Raw genomic sequence first — 20,824 nt, forward strand, 5'->3', positions numbered from 1 at the left:
TTCGAATACCGTTTTCATGATTTAATTTAATTTAATATTTCCCGAGATATTCTATTTGTTTATAAGCCAAACAATTGTTTATAATTTTAAAATGTTCCTGAGGTCGCTTGAATATTCCAATTTCAATTCTGTAAAGTACATTCTATAGGTACAGTGTCTTTTTATTCAAAAATCATAGTTATTCTTATGTATCATAATTATTGTGGTTATTATAGTAACCGTAAATTTTTAATTGACAATTCAATTGTTGCTAAACTGTTCGTTTAATTTCGATCTGCTTCTGGAATTATAATCTAAACGAAAAGAGCTTTTATATTACCAAGTTATTTAATTATTGATAAACAATTACTTATCTAAAATTTTAGTTGAAAATTAAAGATTTTGTTGGAAAATCCCGCATTTGCCGGGAAAAATTTTCGTCAAAATAAATCGGGAAAAACATGTCTCTATGCAGAATTTAATTACGGTGAATTTTTATTTGAGTATTTTTGGTGTAAAGTTAAAATCTTTGGAGTTATAGAGCAAAAATTGAAAAAAACACGATTTTCGGGCGCCATTTTGTTTATAAAAAAAAAGTAGCACACTATCTGCGGACTTTGCATACCTATATTTAGTCCTGTCGCCAGGGGGGGTACAACGGCCTTCTTAATTCAGATGGACTTACCCAAGTTTTTTTTATGTATTTTGACCCGTAGAACACGAATTTTTTGGGTAACAGTTGGTCCGGATGTCGATAAGATTGTTATAAACAAAGAAGTTGAGGAATTACATAACAGCGATTTCTCGCAAAACAAAACATTTTTTTGTATTCTTTGGGTCATTCTAACCAAAAAATGTTCCTACAAGTTTTTTCGTAGGATGCATAGTTTTCGAGATAAACGCGGTTGAACTTTAAAAAAATCGAAAAATTGCAATTTTTGAACCCGAATAACGTTTGAATAAAAAATAAAATAGCAATTTTGCTTACCGCCTTTAAAAGTTTAAGTCAAATTATATCTGTTTTGAATATTTGCATTGCTAAAAATTTATTTTTTGATTGTTAAAACAAGCTATAAACACATAGTGTTTCCCGTGCCTAATACATGCTTTTTAATGCATGCTACTTAGAAATAGCCCCGCTTGCACTTTTACCTCCTCTACGTACTCGTTCGATTTTAAATGAGAAATCATTGAAACATCACTCAAGCACTAGGTGTTTATAGCTTTGTTTTAACAATAAAATAATACATTTTTAGCAATACAAATAATTAAAACCGATATAATTTGACTTGAACTTTCAAATGCGGTAAGCAGAATTGCTATTTTCTTTTTTATTCAAAAGTTTTTCGGGTTCAAAAATTCCATTTTTTCGATTTTTTGAAAGTTCAACCGCGTTTCTCTCGAAAACTATGCATCTTACGAAAAAATTTGTAGGAACATTTTTTGGTTAGAATGGCCCAAAAAATACAAAAAAATGTTTTGTTTTGCGAGAAATCGCTGTTATGTGATTCCTCAACTTCTTGGTTTATAACAATCTTATCGACATCCGGATCAACTGTTACCCAAAAAATTCGTGTTCTACAGGTCAAAATACATAAAAAAAACTTGGGTAAGTCCATCTGAATACAGGAGGCCGTTGTACCCCCCCTGGCGACAGGACTAATTATTAATACATACAATCATAAGATTCGATTCCAGCGATAATATTGCTGATAAATAACTTTTCCTTGTATTTTGCTAATTAGCCCAGAGTAGGTAAGTACTATAGGTGGAAGAAAAAGGCGTCCTGTAATATTTTTATGGGTGATAAGAATCATTATATTAATAATTATATATGCATACATATATAATTTTAGTAAGTAATACAAAATATTACAAATCTGCTTCATCTTCAGTAAGTTGTCATTACATCGTTTTCGTGGTCTTCCCACTGATCTTCTTATTGGGGAACCGTCTCTCGCCGTCCTTACTACTCTATTTGTTGTCAATCAGCTTATGTTGTCGTTCTATTCTACTCTTCTGTTATTTCATCATCATCATCATCAACAGCTATTCCATCCATTGTCGGATGTGATGTAAGCCTCCCTTAGGTGTATCCATCAATTTCTGTTTGCTTTTTTTTACTTCCATTCGTGGCCGGCAATTTGCTTGATGTCATCAATCCATTTTGTTTGAGGTCTGCCTCTACTTCTTTTGCTTGCCCTTGGTTGCCATTTGAGTATTCGCTTCGTCCAACGGTTGTCTTCCATTCTTCTGTTATTTCCCCAGATATTAACGTCATATATCTTCACTTCTAGCTCTGCCCCATAGTGTCTTACCATACATTTTTCGAATGGTTTTCATCTCTGCTATTTATAGCGATCTTTTTGTCCTCCCTGTATCAAGTGGTGTTTCTGCCACGTATATCACAATATTTAGGCATCACACTATCTAGCTACGGAATATTATAAATGTACACATAAATATTCCGATTTGAACAATTTGGATTTCTTAAACGTTGGCATTTAAGACGTTAATCCAACTTTATGGTTGTTATATAATAATCCAGCCAAGTTCTATCAAGACGAAAACTTTTGCCACTCGCCAAAAAACTAATTCGAGTCAGTTACGTTTCACTTGGACGTAATCGCGTATAACTTCCTACTAATGGGTCTCTAGGGGTTCCTTTAAAGTAACACGAAAACGAAAATGGCAAAGCCGGTAATGTTAACTACGAGTGTCAGTGTAAAATTCGTCAAAAAATATTAAAACACATTAAGGTGAAACAGTAGCGATCAACAGGTAGCGAAAACGCGTTCCAAGATTGCAGCTGTAATTCTGAATATTTTTTCGAGATATTTGGCACACGTATTCGTAATATAATAAAGAATGGCGGTACAGAGCCCAATTTGAAAAATATATTAATATGTGGAAATTATTCTGTAATTAAATGCAATATTAAAAAAACGAGCCTGTACCGCCGTTAAGAAGAACAAAAAAATACACTTTCTTCAAATAAAGTTTTTTATCCGATGCCTAGATTTTGTGTCATTTTGGAACTACTAATGAAATAAAAAATTTTAGTAGTTCCAAAATGACACAAAATCTAGGCATGGGATAAAAAAGTTTATTTGAAGAAAGTGTATTTTTTTGATCTTCTTCATGGCGGTACAGGCTCGTTTTTTTAATATTGTATTTAATTACAGAGTAATTTCCACATATTAATATATTTTTCAAATTGGGCTCTGTACCGCCATTCTTTATTATATTACGAATACGTGTGCCAAATATCTCGAAAAAATATTCAAAATTACAGCCGCAATCTTGGAACGCGTTTTGGCTACCTGTTGATCGCTACTGTTTCCTCTTAAGTAGTCGGCAATAAGATTACAAGACCTTACCTGATATAAGTAAAGGTGAAAACGAAAAACCAACAAAAGGGGGACAAAATAAATAATCAAATTCTAATTATTGATACCATATTATTTCATAGTTTCCAATTCTAACATAAATGATGCTACATATATTCTAATTCCTTATACAGGGTGTCCCGAAAAGATTGGTTATAAATTATACCACAGCTTCTGGGGTCAAAAATAGGTTGATTGAACCTCACTTACTTATATACAATAGTGCACACAAAAAAGTTACACCCCTTTGAAGTTACAAAATGAAAATGGATTTTTTTTCATATATTGAAAAGTCTTAGAGATCTTTAATTGAAAATGGACATGTGGCATTCTTATGGCAGCAAATCTTAAAAAAAAATTAAAGTGAAATTTGTGCACCCCATAAAAATTTTATGGGGGTTTTGTTCCTCTAAACCCCCCCTCCCAAACTTTTGTGTACGTTCCAATTAAATTATTATTGTAGCACCATTAGTTAAATATAATGTTTTTAAAATTTTTTTGCCTCTTAGTACTTTTTCGATAAGCCAGTGTTTATCGACATATTTTGAATATTTATCGAATCCACCACATTTAAGTACGATAATAGAGAGCTGTTAATAATCTGAAAATTTATTTATAATTTACATTTTTAGGTATATTTTGAAAAAGAAGCCACATCTCGACAAAAGGTGACTGGTCAAAAAAAGACTAAGAGGCAAAAAAGTTTTAAAAACACTGTGTTTAACTAATGGTTCCACAATAATAGTTTAATTGGAACGTACACAAACATTTAGGAGGTTTAAAGGAACAAAACCCCCATAAATTTTTTATGTAAATATATTAAAAAAGAAGCCGCATCTCGATAAAAACTGGCTTATCGAAAAAATACTAAGAGGCAAAAAAGTTTTAAAAACGTTGTGTTTAACAGTGGCGGCTGGTCTGTAACTGAAGGGGGAGGTCATATCCGGTAGTTCAAGATTTTTTTGGAAAAACAAGACCTACAAATTCCATTTTAAATAATTTCTTATTCCATCATCTGTATTGGTTTCTTATAACTTATTTTGCAATATGTTGTTTAAATTTAAGCGGATCTTTATTTGACAAGTAAATATGAAATAAGTAAAAGGAACAAGTCTTCATTATTCATTACTAATTGTCAAATAAATCAGATAAATAGTATGATATATGTAATTATAACAGCCAGAATATCAACAAACTACTTAAACTCAAAACCTAAAATAAATAAAAACTTACATTTTTATGCGGATTTAAAAAGTAAATCGATTCTTCTGTCCTTAGATTTTGCGAAATGATCGATCACTTGCTCGTTGAAATTTGTGATCGTTCGAATTAAAGATTTCTCCATAGTTAACATAGCTAAAGCACACAACCTGTCCTCTCCCATAGTATTTCTTAAAAACGTCTTGATGCGTTTTAACGTAGAAAAGCAACGTTCACTTTCCACTGTAGTCATCGGCAAAGTATGTACATAAAACGTTCAATAATTTTACACATTCAGAAAAGGTATCACATAAATTGTTATTTATGAATAACTGTAGAATTGAAATAATCCCGCTGTTTTTATTAAAATCTTCACGATCATACATCACTTCAAGTTCGGTTTTCAGTTTGAAATAGTTTATAAGTGGATAGTTGACTTTGACTAACTTTAGTGTATCTTCGGGAAATTTTTTCCTGTAGTCTATAAACCTTTCAGCATAAAAAAGTTGAGCAATCACAAGATGTTCACTAAAACTGAATCGATGTTGAATTTCTGATAAAACGATATCACACACTTCCAGTGAAGTTTGACGTTTTGAGTCCTCATGTCTTGGCCGTTTATTAGAAACTGTCGTGCATAACGATGAGGGCTGTGAAGAATTGCTTAATACTTTGGCTCTGATTTTTTCAATACACTCTTTAAACTTGACAATATAGTTTTTAATATTTAAGACATCGATATTACGTTTCTGAAGTTGATTAAACAATATGTCACAATGCGGCATAATCATATGGAAAAAATCTAACCAATATAAGAAATCAGTATCTTTTAAGTAATTTTTCAATCCAATGGCTTGACTTAAAGTATTATTATCGTCTTCATTTTCTATAATTTTCTCCAAGCAAGCTAGAATATCTTTTTGATATAAAAATACAGTTTCTACGCATCGTGCATTAAAGTACCATCTGGTTGGCGCTGCTTTAGGTAGTCTTACCTTCACAACTTCGTCCAAAACCGCTGTCCTCTTAGGAGATTTTCCAAAAAATGACGAAAAGCTGTGTAAACTGGCAAAGAATACCTTTACACTCTTGTTCTGTCCAACCGCTTTTTGTAAAATTAAGTTTAACTGGTGGGCATAGCAGTGTATGAAAGTAGCTGAGTGATATTTTTGTCTTATTTTGTTTTGAACACCACCAAATTTTCCACTCATAACGGAAGCTCCATCGAAACTTTGAGCGACTATTTTTTCTGGAGTTTTATTTATTTCTAAACTGTCCAATTCATCCATAATAACGTTGGCCAGATTTTCTGCTTTAGTTCCTATCGGATTAATAAATTTCCAGAACCTTTCGTGCACATTACCATTTAATACGTAGCGAAAAATAATGACCATCTGTGTTTTATTTGAACTATCTGTAGTCTCATCTGCTTGAACGGCAAGAAAATCGGATTGTTGAATTTCAGATTTTATTTTATGATGTACGACAGCCAACATTGACTCTAGTAAATCATTTTGTATTGACTTCGATATACCTTTAAAAACTGAACTTTTGTCTAGATGTTCTTTAAAAATCGAATCCAGTTCTGATACGAAATTTACTAAACCGCGAAATACACCGGGATTTTCAGATAATTCCGTTTCATCATGGCCTCTTAACGCGAGTTCAAACGCTCCGCAGAACTTTATAGAGTCAATAATTTTATTTAAAATGAATCGGTTTTTTGTTACATTGTCATTAAAAATTTTAATTGATTGTCTATACGCACTATCTAATTGCATTCGGATGTCGGCACGGCCCAGAATTGCAAAAGACATGGCACTTTTCGTGTGATTACCAGACAAAAAATGTTTTTTTATTTTATCTTTCAAGTGTTTTAAATCAGTAACCCCCGTTTTGCACCACACTGGATCGTTAGAAAATAGTAAACACGGAAACCAATAAAATGCATTCGATACCTGACATCCACAAAGCCAGTCTGACAATTCATACATATTTTGGCGAAAATACCGATGAACAGGTTTATTTTTGTCCATTGTAGTCTGTTTGATTTCAAGACACGGTTTTGGAATTCCGCAATCTTTAAACTTCAAACGTTCATTAAAATTTAATTTCATTTGGCGTTGGAGTTCATTTATACTAACCACTACCGACATTTTATAAAAATCTATAATAAAATAATATTAATCTCACGAACGCACTTAACGTAACTTTGTAAATTCCGAACTAATCTTACTCCCTGCGTAGATAGTCACGAAAACGATACCTACGGTCTACGGTCAATGACCACGATTTAGTACCAACTTGCATAAGTGCGTATTTTCGTGAACGTTCGGAATCGCAGCGCTGTATTCTCACAGTGAGGTCAAATAAATTTCTTGACCATCGTGAATGTTCGTATTTAGCTGTTTAAGAGTAATATTGCGGTGTAGTTTCAGTCAAAGATAAATTTGGCTTTTCGGTATCGTCAAACAGCTCGTATTTCATGTTTATTTATCGGTAATCTTTTGGCGGCATCTTTGTCGCTATATTTTACAACAACAAAATGACTGAAAAGTCAATACAATAAAAGCAAAATTTAACTTTGAACGATACTATTGTATTCGGAACATTTTTAATACAGAAAATTTTCTTTTTTTAAGGAAATAATTACATTATAATCGTTTGATTGTACAATTATTACAGGGAGGTCATTGGCCAATTGACCTAAAGGGATAACCGCCACTGGTGTTTAACTAATGGTACCACAATAATGAATTAATAGGAACGTACACAAAAGTTTGGGGGGGTTTAAGGGAACACAACCCCCATAAAATTTTTATGGGGTGGACAAACTTCACTATAATTTTGTTTTAAGATGTTACTGCCATATGAATGAAACATGTCCATTTTCAATAAAAAATCTCTAATAGTTTTCGATATATTGAAAACAATAGATTTTCATTTTGTAACTTCAAAGGGCTGTAACTTGTTTTCTGAGCACATTTGTACTAAGGTAAGTTAGGTTCAATCGAACTATTTTTGACCCCATAATGTGTGGTTTAATTTATGACCAATCTTTTCGGGACACCCTGTATAATGCCACAATTAGCCAAACTATATTAACAAGTTTAAAGAAATAAATAGAAGACTTACAATCAATATATTGTACTTCAGACGATCGGTTTCGAACACTAAACTTTGCTGTTTCAAAGTGAAGCATGAAAACTACAAGTATAAACAATATAAAAGAGCAGAAGAAAACAATAAAAATGTAATATTCGAAGCAAAACAACGATCCTGGAAAGATTTTGTAAACAAACTTAAAGAAAACGCTGGAGCAACCAAAAACTATTCAATAAAGTTATAACAGGTCTAAGAGATAATAAAAACAAAGAAATAATTTGGATAAATACCGAGAAAAGTGACCTACTGACAGAAGATGGGACAATAATGAAAAGATAACCAGAATATCTCCAAAAAAATTTTACAGGCAGAAAAAAAACACTACACATTTGCAAAAGGAAAAGATAAGAAAACTAAAAAATGGAAAGGCACGTGAGCATGATAAAATTACGGCCGAAATGATTAAAAGTATAGATGACAAAGGAAAACAAAAATTACTGGAGATACTAGTAGGTATACATAGCTTGGAAAGAGGAATAAGGAGGTACCTACAGACTGGGAAATAGATTTGATTATCAGAAGGTGCTCAGATTGACTAGAATAATTGTCATTTCTAGGATTTTATCTTCTTTGCAGAATTATGTATTTTATTGGTAAGTACTATTTAAAATCAATCTCTTCAAAAAAGAAAAGATTTCTTCTAAAAATAGGAAACTTATTACTTACCATTTTTCCTCTCCTCCATCTACTTTAATGTCGGGAATATTCGGGATTTTCTTATTGAGATACGCTGATGATATTTTAAGTAAAGCCTAAAAAAAAGATACGAACATAGATAAAATAACTCGACTGTGTTTGCTGTCAACAAAAACTTACTTCTGAGTATGATTTTTCTATTGCAGATCTTTTGATTATAAATGTCCTAATGTCTTCTAAGAGGTCGCACTCATGTTGGTTTTTTAAAATTAGTTTGTTGATTTGTTCGGAGTGAAGGTTTTTCAAAAATTTCGCATAATTGCCCTGCAACAAAAAATACAGTACTTATTTAGACAATACAAGTTCAGTATTTATTAACAAACATATACACGGTAAAGCAAACATACAATGTTTTAAATAGGACACCCTGTATATTACCTATATATTACAATATGGGATTTGATACTACTATACAGAGTACACAACGAGTTATGACATTTTTATTTCGAAATCGCTATGAAATAAACACACTGTATATAAAGAAGGAATAAATATTTATTTTACATGATAAGGATAAGGTAAACACTATGGTAAGGTAGTCTTACTATGGTACAATATGGTAAGGTAGACTAAGGTATAGTCTATGAAATTCTATGTAAAGACTGTCAAGGAGTTTATGTTGGTCAAACAAGTCAGCACCTACATTCTAGATTAAATGTACAATAATCGAAGATTTTTAGATATAGTTTTGATAAAGACATGAAATACCCGTAGAAACAATGGAAAAACAGATATCTTGAAATCCGATTAACGAAACAGTGGAGAATTGAAAGTGTTACCAACTGACTGTAAAATGATAAAGGGTGAGTGTATAACTAGTCAACACCGACCGGAGATAAAGATGAGGGGGAAAGCAAAGCAAGGAGAACATCAGAAAGTAAAATGGTGGAAGTTAAACGATAAGGATTTGACAAGAGTGTTTAAGAGTAGAGTGGCGGAAGAGCTTGACGACACACAGACGGTCAATGACTGGTAAGAAGCTAACAGAAAGTTGTGGTACGAGTGATAGAGGAAGTGCTGGGAAAAACATCGGATAAAGGGTCTTCCTAGGGACAAAGAAACTTGCTGGGGAAACGATGGAGGTCAACAGAAGGTGGTTAGAGAGAAGAAAAAGGCTAAAAAGAAGGTAAAACAAGTCTAAAAGAGAGGAAAAGAAGGATATATGCAAGGTAACAAATAGGGAAGCAAAGCGCGCTGTAGCCACTGCTAAAGAAATATCGTCTGCATAGCTGCATGAAGACATGGAAACACCATAGGCTAGGAAAGGTTATATAGCACTTCTAAACGAACGATAAGTCATTAAAGGACTCGACTCATGTATTTCAGATTAAGAGTGCAGATGGAAGAGTGTTAACAACCGATGTTGAAATAAAGCAAATATGTTTGATATGAGTACTTTTGAAACTTGTTAAACAGAGGAGAGAAAGATTTAGGTGAAGAAGATACGACAGAAATGAGTGGCGAAAAAGAGTATGGAACAGCGACCGCCGAAGAGGAAAAGGCTGAGGAAGAGGAAGAAGAAATGAAAGTGTTCAGGTGAGAGGTGATGCAAATTGAAAATTTAAGTAGGAAAATTGAAGGGAATGATGAAAAACCGATGTTTTTCCTAAAAACGACGTACTTTTGGACTAGTTTTCAAAAGAAACAAAAGACAGCAACAGTATTTATAGATCTAACAGCAGCATATGATACTGTTTGGAGACAGGGATTAATATGTAAACTGGCCCGCATTATCCCCTGCAGAAAGATAATTAACCTCATTGACAACATGCTGACCAACAGAGCCTTCCAGGTTATAATGGGAAAGGAGACGAGTAGACAGATGAAACTTAACAATGGTCTTCCACAGGGTTCTGTCCTTGCCCCTTTACTTTTCAGCCTCTATATTGCTGACATGCCTGAAACCGAATCTCGGAAGTTTGGATATGCTGACGACTGGACCCTTGCAACAAGCCACCAATCTTTAGAAACTACAGAAATCACTCTCACGAATGACTTATCCATCCTCAGCGAATACCTTAAGAAATGGAGACTACAGCCAAGTACTACAAAAATTGAAGTATCAGCTTTTCATCTAAACAACAAGTTGGCAAACAGAGAATTGCGAGTGTATTTTAATAACAAGCTGTTAAAACACAATAAATACCCGAAATACCTTGGGGTTACTCTAGACAGAACGCTCACATTCAGAGAACACCTGACGAAAACAGCAGCAAAATTGAAAACACGCAACAATATAATACAGAAACTCTGCGGCACTACATGGGGGTCCACAGCATCAACATTAAGATCCTCTGCTCTTGGCCTGATATATCCGGTGGCAGAATACTGTGCTCCAGTGTGGCTAAACAGCAGGCATACCCACCTGGTCGACACCCAACTAAACCGTACTATGCGTATGATAACAGGCACAATTAAGCCCACCCCTACAATGTGGCTACCTACCCTTAGTAATATAGCACCACCCAACCTACGCCGCGAACATGCATTGGTTAAAGAATATAACAAAATAATGGACAGTCGCCAGCTTCTAGTCCACAACGACATCCCCGATATTCTTGGAAACCGTCTCCTATCCAGGTTACCCCCTCTACAATCTGCTCAAGCGCTGCAGCAATCCAACTTTGACTTAAATACCCGATGGAGAGAAGATTGGGAAAGTAGGACAGATCCGCATTACCATAGTCTACCGGACATCATAGGGAAACCTGGCGAATTTGAACGTCCCCGTAAGATTTGGGCAGCCCTTAATCGAATTCGAACAAACTGTGGAAGATGCGCCGACTCCCTCCACAGATGGGGTAAACTCCCCTCGCCTTCTTGTGACTGCGGCGCTGCAAGGCAGACGATCAGTCACATTGTTCAGGACTGCCCACGCAGAGCATACACAGGCGACCCTATAGACTTTGTAATGGCAACCGAAGGGTCAATCGAATATATAAAAAAATTGGACATCTGTTTGTGATGCATTGTATAATGCATAAATCTAAATATATTCTGTGATATACTTAAGCCATACGCTAAATAAATAAAATTTGGACGAAATGTACTAATTCCTGATTATAGTCGAGGAAATGAAGCATTTTGGCTCGCAATTTTTTCGTCCAGCATGGATTTGCTTGATATTTTCACAGAAGGTAGGGAATAGTCCAAGGATCATTTTTTATATCATGCCGCTATCATACGCTAAAACATTGGGGGTGGTTGCCACCCCATCTCTGGGGGGGGGGGGGGGCGGAAATTTTTTATTACATTTTAACCATGTAAATCGATGTAAAAATTAATTCTAAGAAAAAATTGTTTTTTACATTTTCTTCGTAAAACTAATATTTTTCGAGTTATTCGCGCTTGAAAGTAACAGTTTTTTGATGAAAAAATCGACTTTTTTAGAGGGTTTTTTGAGAATACCTCGAGAAATATGCATTTAATCAAAAAAACTGCAGATATCAAAATGATATCTTTTAGTAATACAAACCAAATTCTTTTTCTGTAATATCTTTAAAACCAATACAAACCGAGATATGGCATGTTAAAAGTTAGCTCTTTCCTTAAATGCATAATTTGAAATATTTAAAGTAAAATAACGGAAAAACCTTGCATTTTTCGAGGAAAACTTGAATAATATTTTTTCAAGTATACAGTCAAGCCTTTCAAAAAATAATAATAAAAAGTTTCTAGCCTGAAAATTAAGCGACTTATGATCAAAAAAAGGTCGGTACCTGCTTTTCTCTATGAAAAAATCAGTGAAAACAACCCCTAACTACCCTCCTAATTAAAAATTGGTCTTGACCTTTCTGTAATTCCTTTTATATTTATATTATCAATACACCCAAGAAGTTCGACCTATTTAAAACGCCTAATTTTGGAAAAAATGGGGTTTAAAGAAAAATTATTTTTTTCGAATTTCTCATTTTTCACCTTTTACTTCAAAATATCTCCGAAAATACTGGAGATACGAAAAATATGATCGACTGATAAATTGTAGCTTTTTAATAACTAAAATTCCTTTGTGCATAGATTTTCATTACAGTGAACAATTAGCGAGATATAGCTGTTTAAAACCTCTATTTACGAACAAACACCCCCTTATTCGAGCCCTTTAAACCCACCCTAATTAAATATTAAGGAATCTTACGGAATTTAGTTTACACAGTCTTATAACTCTTTAAAAATCCTACAAAGTCATTTTTGAAAAAACGTTTTATCGCCTAAAATGAAGGAGCTATGTTTAATAAACGAATTTTTTTTCGAATAATTCGAATAGTCCTTATGGATAATTTTCAATGTACATATGTATAATACCACAGAACCGGTTCGTATACTGGAAGATGACTAAAAAACTATTTGTTTTTGTATTTGTACATATTTGTAAATTCGTATAATTCTTTAATTCTACTTTTTTTATGTATAGATCTATTAAAATATCTACTTATAAAAACTGTAATGTTATTAAGGGTGGTTTTTAAGGGTTGAAATATTATGATATTACATATATCCTAAAATATAAAACAATCATTATTTAACCAATCACAATCACATTTTACCCATATGAAAGTTTACAATGTTTTTATATATTTTTTGACAATAAGGGGTAGTTTACACCCCTAAAAATAATCCACGCCCTTAAGCGTGATATAGAATATGAACTATAGGGTGAGATGATCCTAATCCCAAATTTTTATGTAAATGATGCAAGCCGAAATTATTCTTTTAGGATAAGTAAATTTTTTATATATAGCTCCAACAATGGTGGTTTTAAGGGTTCAAATATTATGATAGTATATCTTAAAGCATAAAACAATAATTATGTAACTAATAAGAACCAAATGTTGACAATATTAAAGTTTAAAATGTTATTTTATAATTTTTTACAATTAGGGGTACTTTTCACCCTTAAAAAAACAAAAGCGTACAACAGCTCAATATAGAAAATGAACTAGAATGTGTAATAAGCCTAATCCCAAATTTTTGTACAAATCGATGTTGGACGAAAAATTTGCGAGGTTTTGCCATTTTTTCACCTTCATTTCCTCGACTAGTGGAGTTTCCGAAGGTGGATATGAGCTACTACCTCCGATTTCGTTGAAACTCCATCGATTTGCATGAAAATTGGTGAGTGGTTAGAGGATGTCTCAAGGAACAAAGGTGACATGGTGCCAACTTGCGCTTTTATCTTGGGGGTGGATGCCACCCCTTCTCGGGAGTGAAAATTATTATATTAAAAGTAACCCCATAATTCGATAGGGGGACAAATTTCAAGCGAAATGTGTTATATAAAGTTATTAAAATAAATCAAAACTTTTTGAGTTATTAAAGATCAAAGATTTTAATTTTTCTTGAGAAAAATGCATGTTTTTAACCAATTTTTCATCAATAACTCAAAAAGTGTAAGTTTTTAAAAAAAGTTCCCAAATATCAAAATTGAAGCTAGTAAAAAATTAAATAAACCCCTTACTAGGAAAACCTTTTAATGTCAACTAAAAGTGAGTTATAGGTAATTGAATGTTTATTTTTTTCGGCGATTAAAAAACTCTAAAGGCTGTATGACATTATGCATTTTCTTGTATCATTTCTAATATCGTTTCTGATATGTCAAAAAAATGTATAGTGTCATACACAGATACAAGAAACGATATCAGAAACGATACAAGAATTTGTGTCAGGCACAGATTTTTGTACAATAACTGCGCCAATTTCTGCGCAAAGAGCAAAAACGTAAAACCTGCTGGTAAAACTTCTAAATGTCATAATGGCGGCTGAAAATGAGATCATATGATTTATGTCTTGATGAATTTATTTGTGTTTTGTAGGTATTATTTATAAATATTTTATTGATACTTAATATACCGTTTGGTATGGACTACTGTTCTACTAATAACCATATATTTAGAATAACTTTGGGTTTCATATTGCATAATTTTTTAATAGAGGAAAATACAATAGTTCCAATTTGGATCAACCTGAAGATAATTATAATGCAAATATTTTAGCACAAATATCAAAACAAAATAAAAAACACAAATAATCAACAGTCAACGTAAAAATTCTAGTTATTATAACATTAAAATATTTGTTTTTAAAAGTTTATAAATTTTATAAAATCCTTAAAATCAGCTGTAGACGCAGTACTACCATACCAATGTAACGTGACAGGGTGACAAACAAAATTTCGACCAATCACGTGCCGAATTTCATACAGTTTTCGATACAAGAACTTGCATAGTCATACAGACAGGGCACAAATGTACGTACAAGAAATGATACAAGAAAATGTATACAAGAAACGATATCAGAAACGATATTAGAAATGATACAAGAAAATGCATAGTGTCATACAGCCTTAAGTATTCAAGCTGAAATAATGGGAAATTGATACATTTTATAACATAAACTTATTAAACATTTGTCAAAGTACTTAAAAATATCTATTAAATGAGCCCCCGAAAATGTTGATAGCGTTAAAATTTATGCTACAAAATTTTTTCAAAATTTATGCTACAAAATTTTTTCAAAATTTATCTTTTAAAAATTTTTCCAAAAAATGTTATTGTTTTTTTTTAATAACTCCGTTCGTGTTTACGATATCAGGTTTATCTAAAAACTGTTTGAAAGCTAATTCCAACTGATATTTAAGCACATTGAAACTAATCTTTTAAACACCTTACTTTTTTTAAAAATAAAAGGTTAAATGACCCCAGTTGCATGGTTCCCACAGCAAAATTTAAGATTTAAACGTTTCTAGACGGGTATTTTTTACCCTATAAAAATAGTAAAACAGGTAAAATATTTGGCACAGAAAAAACTAAAATTTGGTTGTATATAATTTTTTACATATATTGAGTATTTTTGGAGTTATTATCAAAAGAATATGAGAATTACAATAATTTTAAAAATTATAATTTTTTTAAATTATACCTTTTTTACAAAAATAGACATTATAAACCAGTCAAAATTATCAAAAACATTACTTATGCTAATATAAAGAGGTTCTTGTAAGGATTGCTATAAATTTTAATTTTTGTGGAAATGAAGTGTGTTTTATTTTTCACTTTTTCCTAAAAAATTCGAAACGGTTCTTTTATTTTCATTATAACTTGCTTAATTTTGACGCTATTACCTTGTTCTGAAGCTCATTGGATAGGTATTCCGAAGTACTTGCAGCGTTTTCCCGTTATTTAGCGTTTTCCCTTTTTTTAGGCTTAAATACTTAGATTTGAGTACTTGTCGAAAAAAAAAACACATTCATTTGCCAATAACTCACTTTGAACTAACATTAGTTTAGTTCTTTATGTGAGGAGTGTATTTAATTTTTATTATCTTCAATTTCAGTAATAATAACTTTTTTGTAAAAGCTTATAGATTTTGATTTATACGTGAAAAACCGATTTAAAACATGCATTTTTTTACGAAAAAATAAAATCTTTGGTATTTAATAATTCAAAAAGTGTTGATTTATTTGATTAACTGTTATAACAAATTTTGCTTATAATTTGTCCATCTATCGACTTATGGTATTATTTTTAATAAAATAATTTTCACCCCCGAGAAGGGGTGGCATCCACCCCCAGGGTAAAAGCGCAAGTTGGCACGTTTGTTTCTTGAGGTATACTGTAATTACTCACCAATTTTCATGAAAATCAATGGAGGTTCAACGAAATCGGAGGTGAAAACCTTCAGTCACTGCACTGAATCCAAAAATAATGCATGCCATACATATTTATAAAATCGTAATCCAAAATTTGCCAAAAATGTATTGGAAAACTTGTAAACTAACATTTGATTAAAAAAATTAATTTTAAAAGAAAAACATTAACTTCTGATTGAAATAATCAGAAAATAATGGCTGTCGCACATATTTATGGAATTATAAAACGCACCTCATCAAAAATATGTTCCAAGTTGCGAACTTTGTGAAACTTTCACTTATTGCTGATTAATAATTCAGCAAGATTAAAATGAAGCGACTTTTGAAATTGTAAGCCCCTAATAATAACGAACGAGGTTCAAAACAAAGTAACGAAATTACCAGAGACAGAGATAGAGCATCACCAACAATCTGACACGGATTCAACAAAGTTAATTGTATAATTAATTGTTTTTTTTTGTTTTATGTTTTCTGTGGACTTCTATTGAGCGTTTTATTCGACCCATACATGATTTCGGGTTTCTTTTTCTTTTTTAATTACAAACTCGCATCAGCCTATATTAGGCTATTGATTATGTATTATAGAAAGGAACTACAACGTTAACGGGGTTTTATTATTTCATATGGTCAATGAATCTCTATATATGAAAAAACCGAGGAGTGCTACCATTTAAAGGGGTGCGTTTTTGAGAAATGGGTGAATTAGTCCCTGGGCACAGGTTACATTTGGGTGAGTTCTATGCACTTATGGTACAAACAGGTCTGCATAAAAATTGTTCCTGGTTAAATTTCCTATCTAAATATAACTTTTTAAAGTCAAAGATACTTTTTTTACAAAAATATATTCAAAAGAAAAAGCACAAAGAAACCCAAAAGAAAGAAATTTTGTTTTTGGTCCCATAACTTTTGTCCACGTTGATATAGGTATAGACATTGCTTCACAGAAAAAAAACTGACATATTTTCTCTTTAAAATGATGTTTGGTAGAGGACATTAGGATTTATAGTTTTCGAAATATGTTCGAAATAAGTTCGTCACTCACAGCAATTTTGGGCAATTTTCCTTGTTATTTCGCAAATATTGTTCGGTAAATTTTTTCTACGCAACTTTAGGCATATGCAATGGTATATGTAAGAGGAATAGAAATCAATTACCTTTAAAATGTTCTACTGTATAATGTTGTACGACTTCTTTTAACGAGGTTATCTTTTTCAAGATTTTATACTTTCAACGAGTTTTTATATTTTTTACCATTATTTCTTAAATTTCCCATTATAACTTTTTTTTCTATATTTAGGTGTATATTATATAATCAAAAAGAAATCTTATTCTGTTTACTTTAAAATGGTGTATTATAAAAAATTCTAGCATTATTTTTGAATAAGATATGCTTCTATAAAATGTAATAAGTACTTGCAACGATTTTTGATTTTAGGATTATTTTTTAAATTTCTCATTATAACTTTTTTATGTGATTGTGTGTTATGATTGAATCTTATTTTTTATAGGTAATACTTTGGATCCACTTGACCCGGCCGGGCAAACTTCAAAATATGGATTAATTCCAATATTTACTGTCAAAGCTCCTGCACCACAAGCTTTGCTTGAAAAAATAGCATGTAAATGTACCAAAGGATGTACAAAAAACTGCGGTTGTAGGAAGATAGGAATTAGTTGTTCAATATTCTGCAAAGGGTGCATGTACATGGGTACTAATTGTGGGAACTCTAAGATAACTGAGGTGTCAGAGGAAGATATTGAAGCTAATGCTAACGAAGAGATGGACTTTGATTTTGAAAATTTTTAAATGTCAACGTTTAAATAATGTTAACTAAAGTGATGTTTTCTAAGACTAATGTTTACGTAATTTTTGTAAAAGAAATAATTTTAAATAATACAGGTAAAAAAATATCACAGAATCACTCGGTTTCCATTATTTAAATATAGATGATACACCATTTTAAAGAACAGAAAGTAAGCCCTCTTTATTGAGCAATATATAGTATATTCATGTACAACAAAAAAAAAGTTATAATGAGAAATTTAAAAAATAATCCTAAAATCAAAAATCGTTGCAAGTACTTATATTATTACATTTTGAAAAATAATATCTTATTCAAAAATAATCCTAGAATTTTTTGTAATACACCATTTTAAAGTAAAAAAATAGGTCTTTTTTTATTATATAATATAATACATACCTATGTATATACCTAAATGTAGAAGAAAAAAAATTATAATGAGAAATTTCAAAAATAATCGTAAAAAATGTAAAAAATAATATTTGTTTTATATTAGGTATTATACAATATATAATATAATATTATATTATATATACTAAAATAATATAATAATATTATATAATATATTATATAATAATATTATTTTATTTTTATATTATATTATAAAAAATCGTTAAAATATAAAACCTTGAAAACCCTTAATCTCTTTAAAAAAAGTCGTGCAACGTTATACAGTAGACCATTTTAAAGGTAATTGATTTCTATTCTTATTACATGTACCATTGCATATACCTAAAGTTACGTAGAAAAAAGTTACAGAACAATATTTGCGAAATAACAAGGAAAATTGCCCAAAATGGCTGTGAGTGGCGAAGTTTGAAAAATCATTTTTCGAAAACTATAAATCCTAATTACCTCTACTAAACAACATTTTAAAGAAGAAATATGTAGGTTTTTTTTCTGTAAAGCAATGTCTATACCTATATCCTCGTGGACAAAAGTTATGGGACAAAAAACAAAATTTCTTTCTTTTGGGTTTCATTGTGCTTTTTCTTTTGAATATATTTTTGTAAAAAAAAGTATCATTGACTTTAAAAAATGATATTTAGATAGCAAATTTAACCAGGAACAATTTTTATGTAGGTATGTTCGTACCAAAAGTGCATAGAACTCACCCTAATGTAGCCTGTGCCCAGGTACTAATTCACCCATTTCTCAAAAACGCACCCCTTTAAATGGTAGCACTCCGCGGTTTTTTCATATATAGATGTCCATTGATCATATGATATAATAAAACCCCGTTAACGTTGTAGTTCCTTTTAGCTATCTTATTTTGAATATAATCAAGAGCCTATATGGCTATTAGCGAAAAAAATAAGAATATTAACATCCATAGAATAGTACCTACAACAATTAAATTTTGTATAAATAAAAGGAGGCGGGAACTAAAATTCGAATTGTTATCCTCTGATGCCTTTTCTTCTTCTTCTTCTTCCTCTTTATAAGCAATTCTGCTTATGTTCATTGGCGGATTGATACCTCTATGGAAGGTTGTCACTTCATCTTTTGCGCGGTCGGCCGATACTTCTTCTGCCGATTGGTGATTTATCTCGTGCTATTTTGACCACACGTGTCTCCCCCATTCTGGTTATGTGATTGTTGCATTCTTTTTTTCTATTTAGTGTCCATTCGTTTATACACTGTACGTTACATTGTCTTCTAATATCTTCGTTCCTCTTTCGATCTCTCAGTGTATTTCCTGAAATTCTTCTCAGTACTCTCATCTCTGCCGTTTCCAGTAGTCTTTGTGTTGTGGCTGTATCGGGTCTTGTTTCTGATGCATATGTCATTATTGGTCTTACACTGGCTTTATAAATTCTTGACTTCATCTCAGTGTTAATATGTCGGTTTCGCCATAGAGTGTTATTAAGGCATCCTGCCAATCTATTTGCTTTTTGTACTTGATTTCTCACTTCTTTGTCTAGATCTCCGTAACTTGACAATGTAATTCCAAGGTATTTTACTTCCATTACTTGTTCAATACTGATACCATCAATTTCTATTTTGCATCTGATTGGTTCTTTACTGATTACTATTGTTTTGGTTTTCTGAGATGAAATTGTCATATTGAATTCTTTTGCTCTTATGTTAAATCTGTGGACTAATCTTTGCAGACCATCTTCATCTTGGGCTATCAATATTGCGTCGTCTGCGTAGCAGAGTATTTTTACTTCTTTGTTTCCCATTCTATATCCTCTTCCTTTGTTGACGTTTTTGATGATTTCATCCATGATTAAATTGAAAAGCATAGGACTCAATGAGTCTCCCTGTCTTATTCCGCTGCCTATATCTATAGGTTCTGTAAGTTGTCCATCTATTCTGACTTCCATTTTGTTGTTTTGGTAGATGTTCTCAATAGTTTTTATGATACCTAGAGGGATTTCTCTATTATACAGAAGATGGATTACATCTTTGAGTCTTACTCTGTTAAATGCTTTCTTTAAGTGAATCAGACATAGAAATGCTGGTCTATTATACTCTAGTGATTTCTCAGTAATTTGCTTTATGACGAATATTGCATCTGTACACGATCTTCCAGTACGAAAACCCTGTTGTTCATCTGCTAAACTTACCCTCTGATTCATTACGTCTGAGTTTTAGAAGTAGAAGACTGATAGTATCAAAATGTATTAAAAAAAGATAAAAAAAGTAATTAGTATAGTCAAAAATCCTAATGCCAAATTTTTGAAATTTTGTAGTTTATAAACATTTAGAATAACTTTAAAAATGTTATCCGTAGAAACATTAGATACAATCTTTTTATATATTCGAAAAGATAGTATTTTAACACGAATTTTCAAATAAAAAAATTTAGCCCGAGTTCATTTGGGACAAAGTTAGCCAAATGTTTTTTTTTATTCACAGCTAATTCGTTTATAATAACTAAGGAATCTCATTAATGCCATTTTAAAGAATAGGATTTGTATTTTTTCTTAAAATTTTTGCAC

At 31.7% G+C, this 20,824-nt stretch overlaps 1 protein-coding gene across 4 annotated transcripts in view; it reads right to left on the reverse strand.

Moving 5' to 3' along the window:
- LOC114330180 (protein nervous wreck) overlaps positions 1–20,824 on the reverse strand; it is a 163,716-nt gene that overhangs the window by 127,384 nt on the left and 15,508 nt on the right. For all 4 annotated transcript variants that reach the window (XM_050662900.1, XM_050662901.1, XM_050662903.1 and 1 more), the window contains exons 2-3: positions 8,550–8,693; positions 8,400–8,485 (exon numbers count right to left, since the gene is read on the reverse strand). In XM_050662900.1, the coding sequence (XP_050518857.1) occupies positions 8,400–8,485; positions 8,550–8,693 (230 nt within the window). The remainder of the gene's footprint in view (positions 1–8,399; positions 8,486–8,549; positions 8,694–20,824) is intronic.

The sequence above is a fragment of the Diabrotica virgifera genome, chromosome 9 (genome assembly GCF_917563875.1).
Source record: "Diabrotica virgifera virgifera chromosome 9, PGI_DIABVI_V3a".
NCBI lineage: Eukaryota > Metazoa > Arthropoda > Insecta > Coleoptera > Chrysomelidae > Diabrotica > Diabrotica virgifera.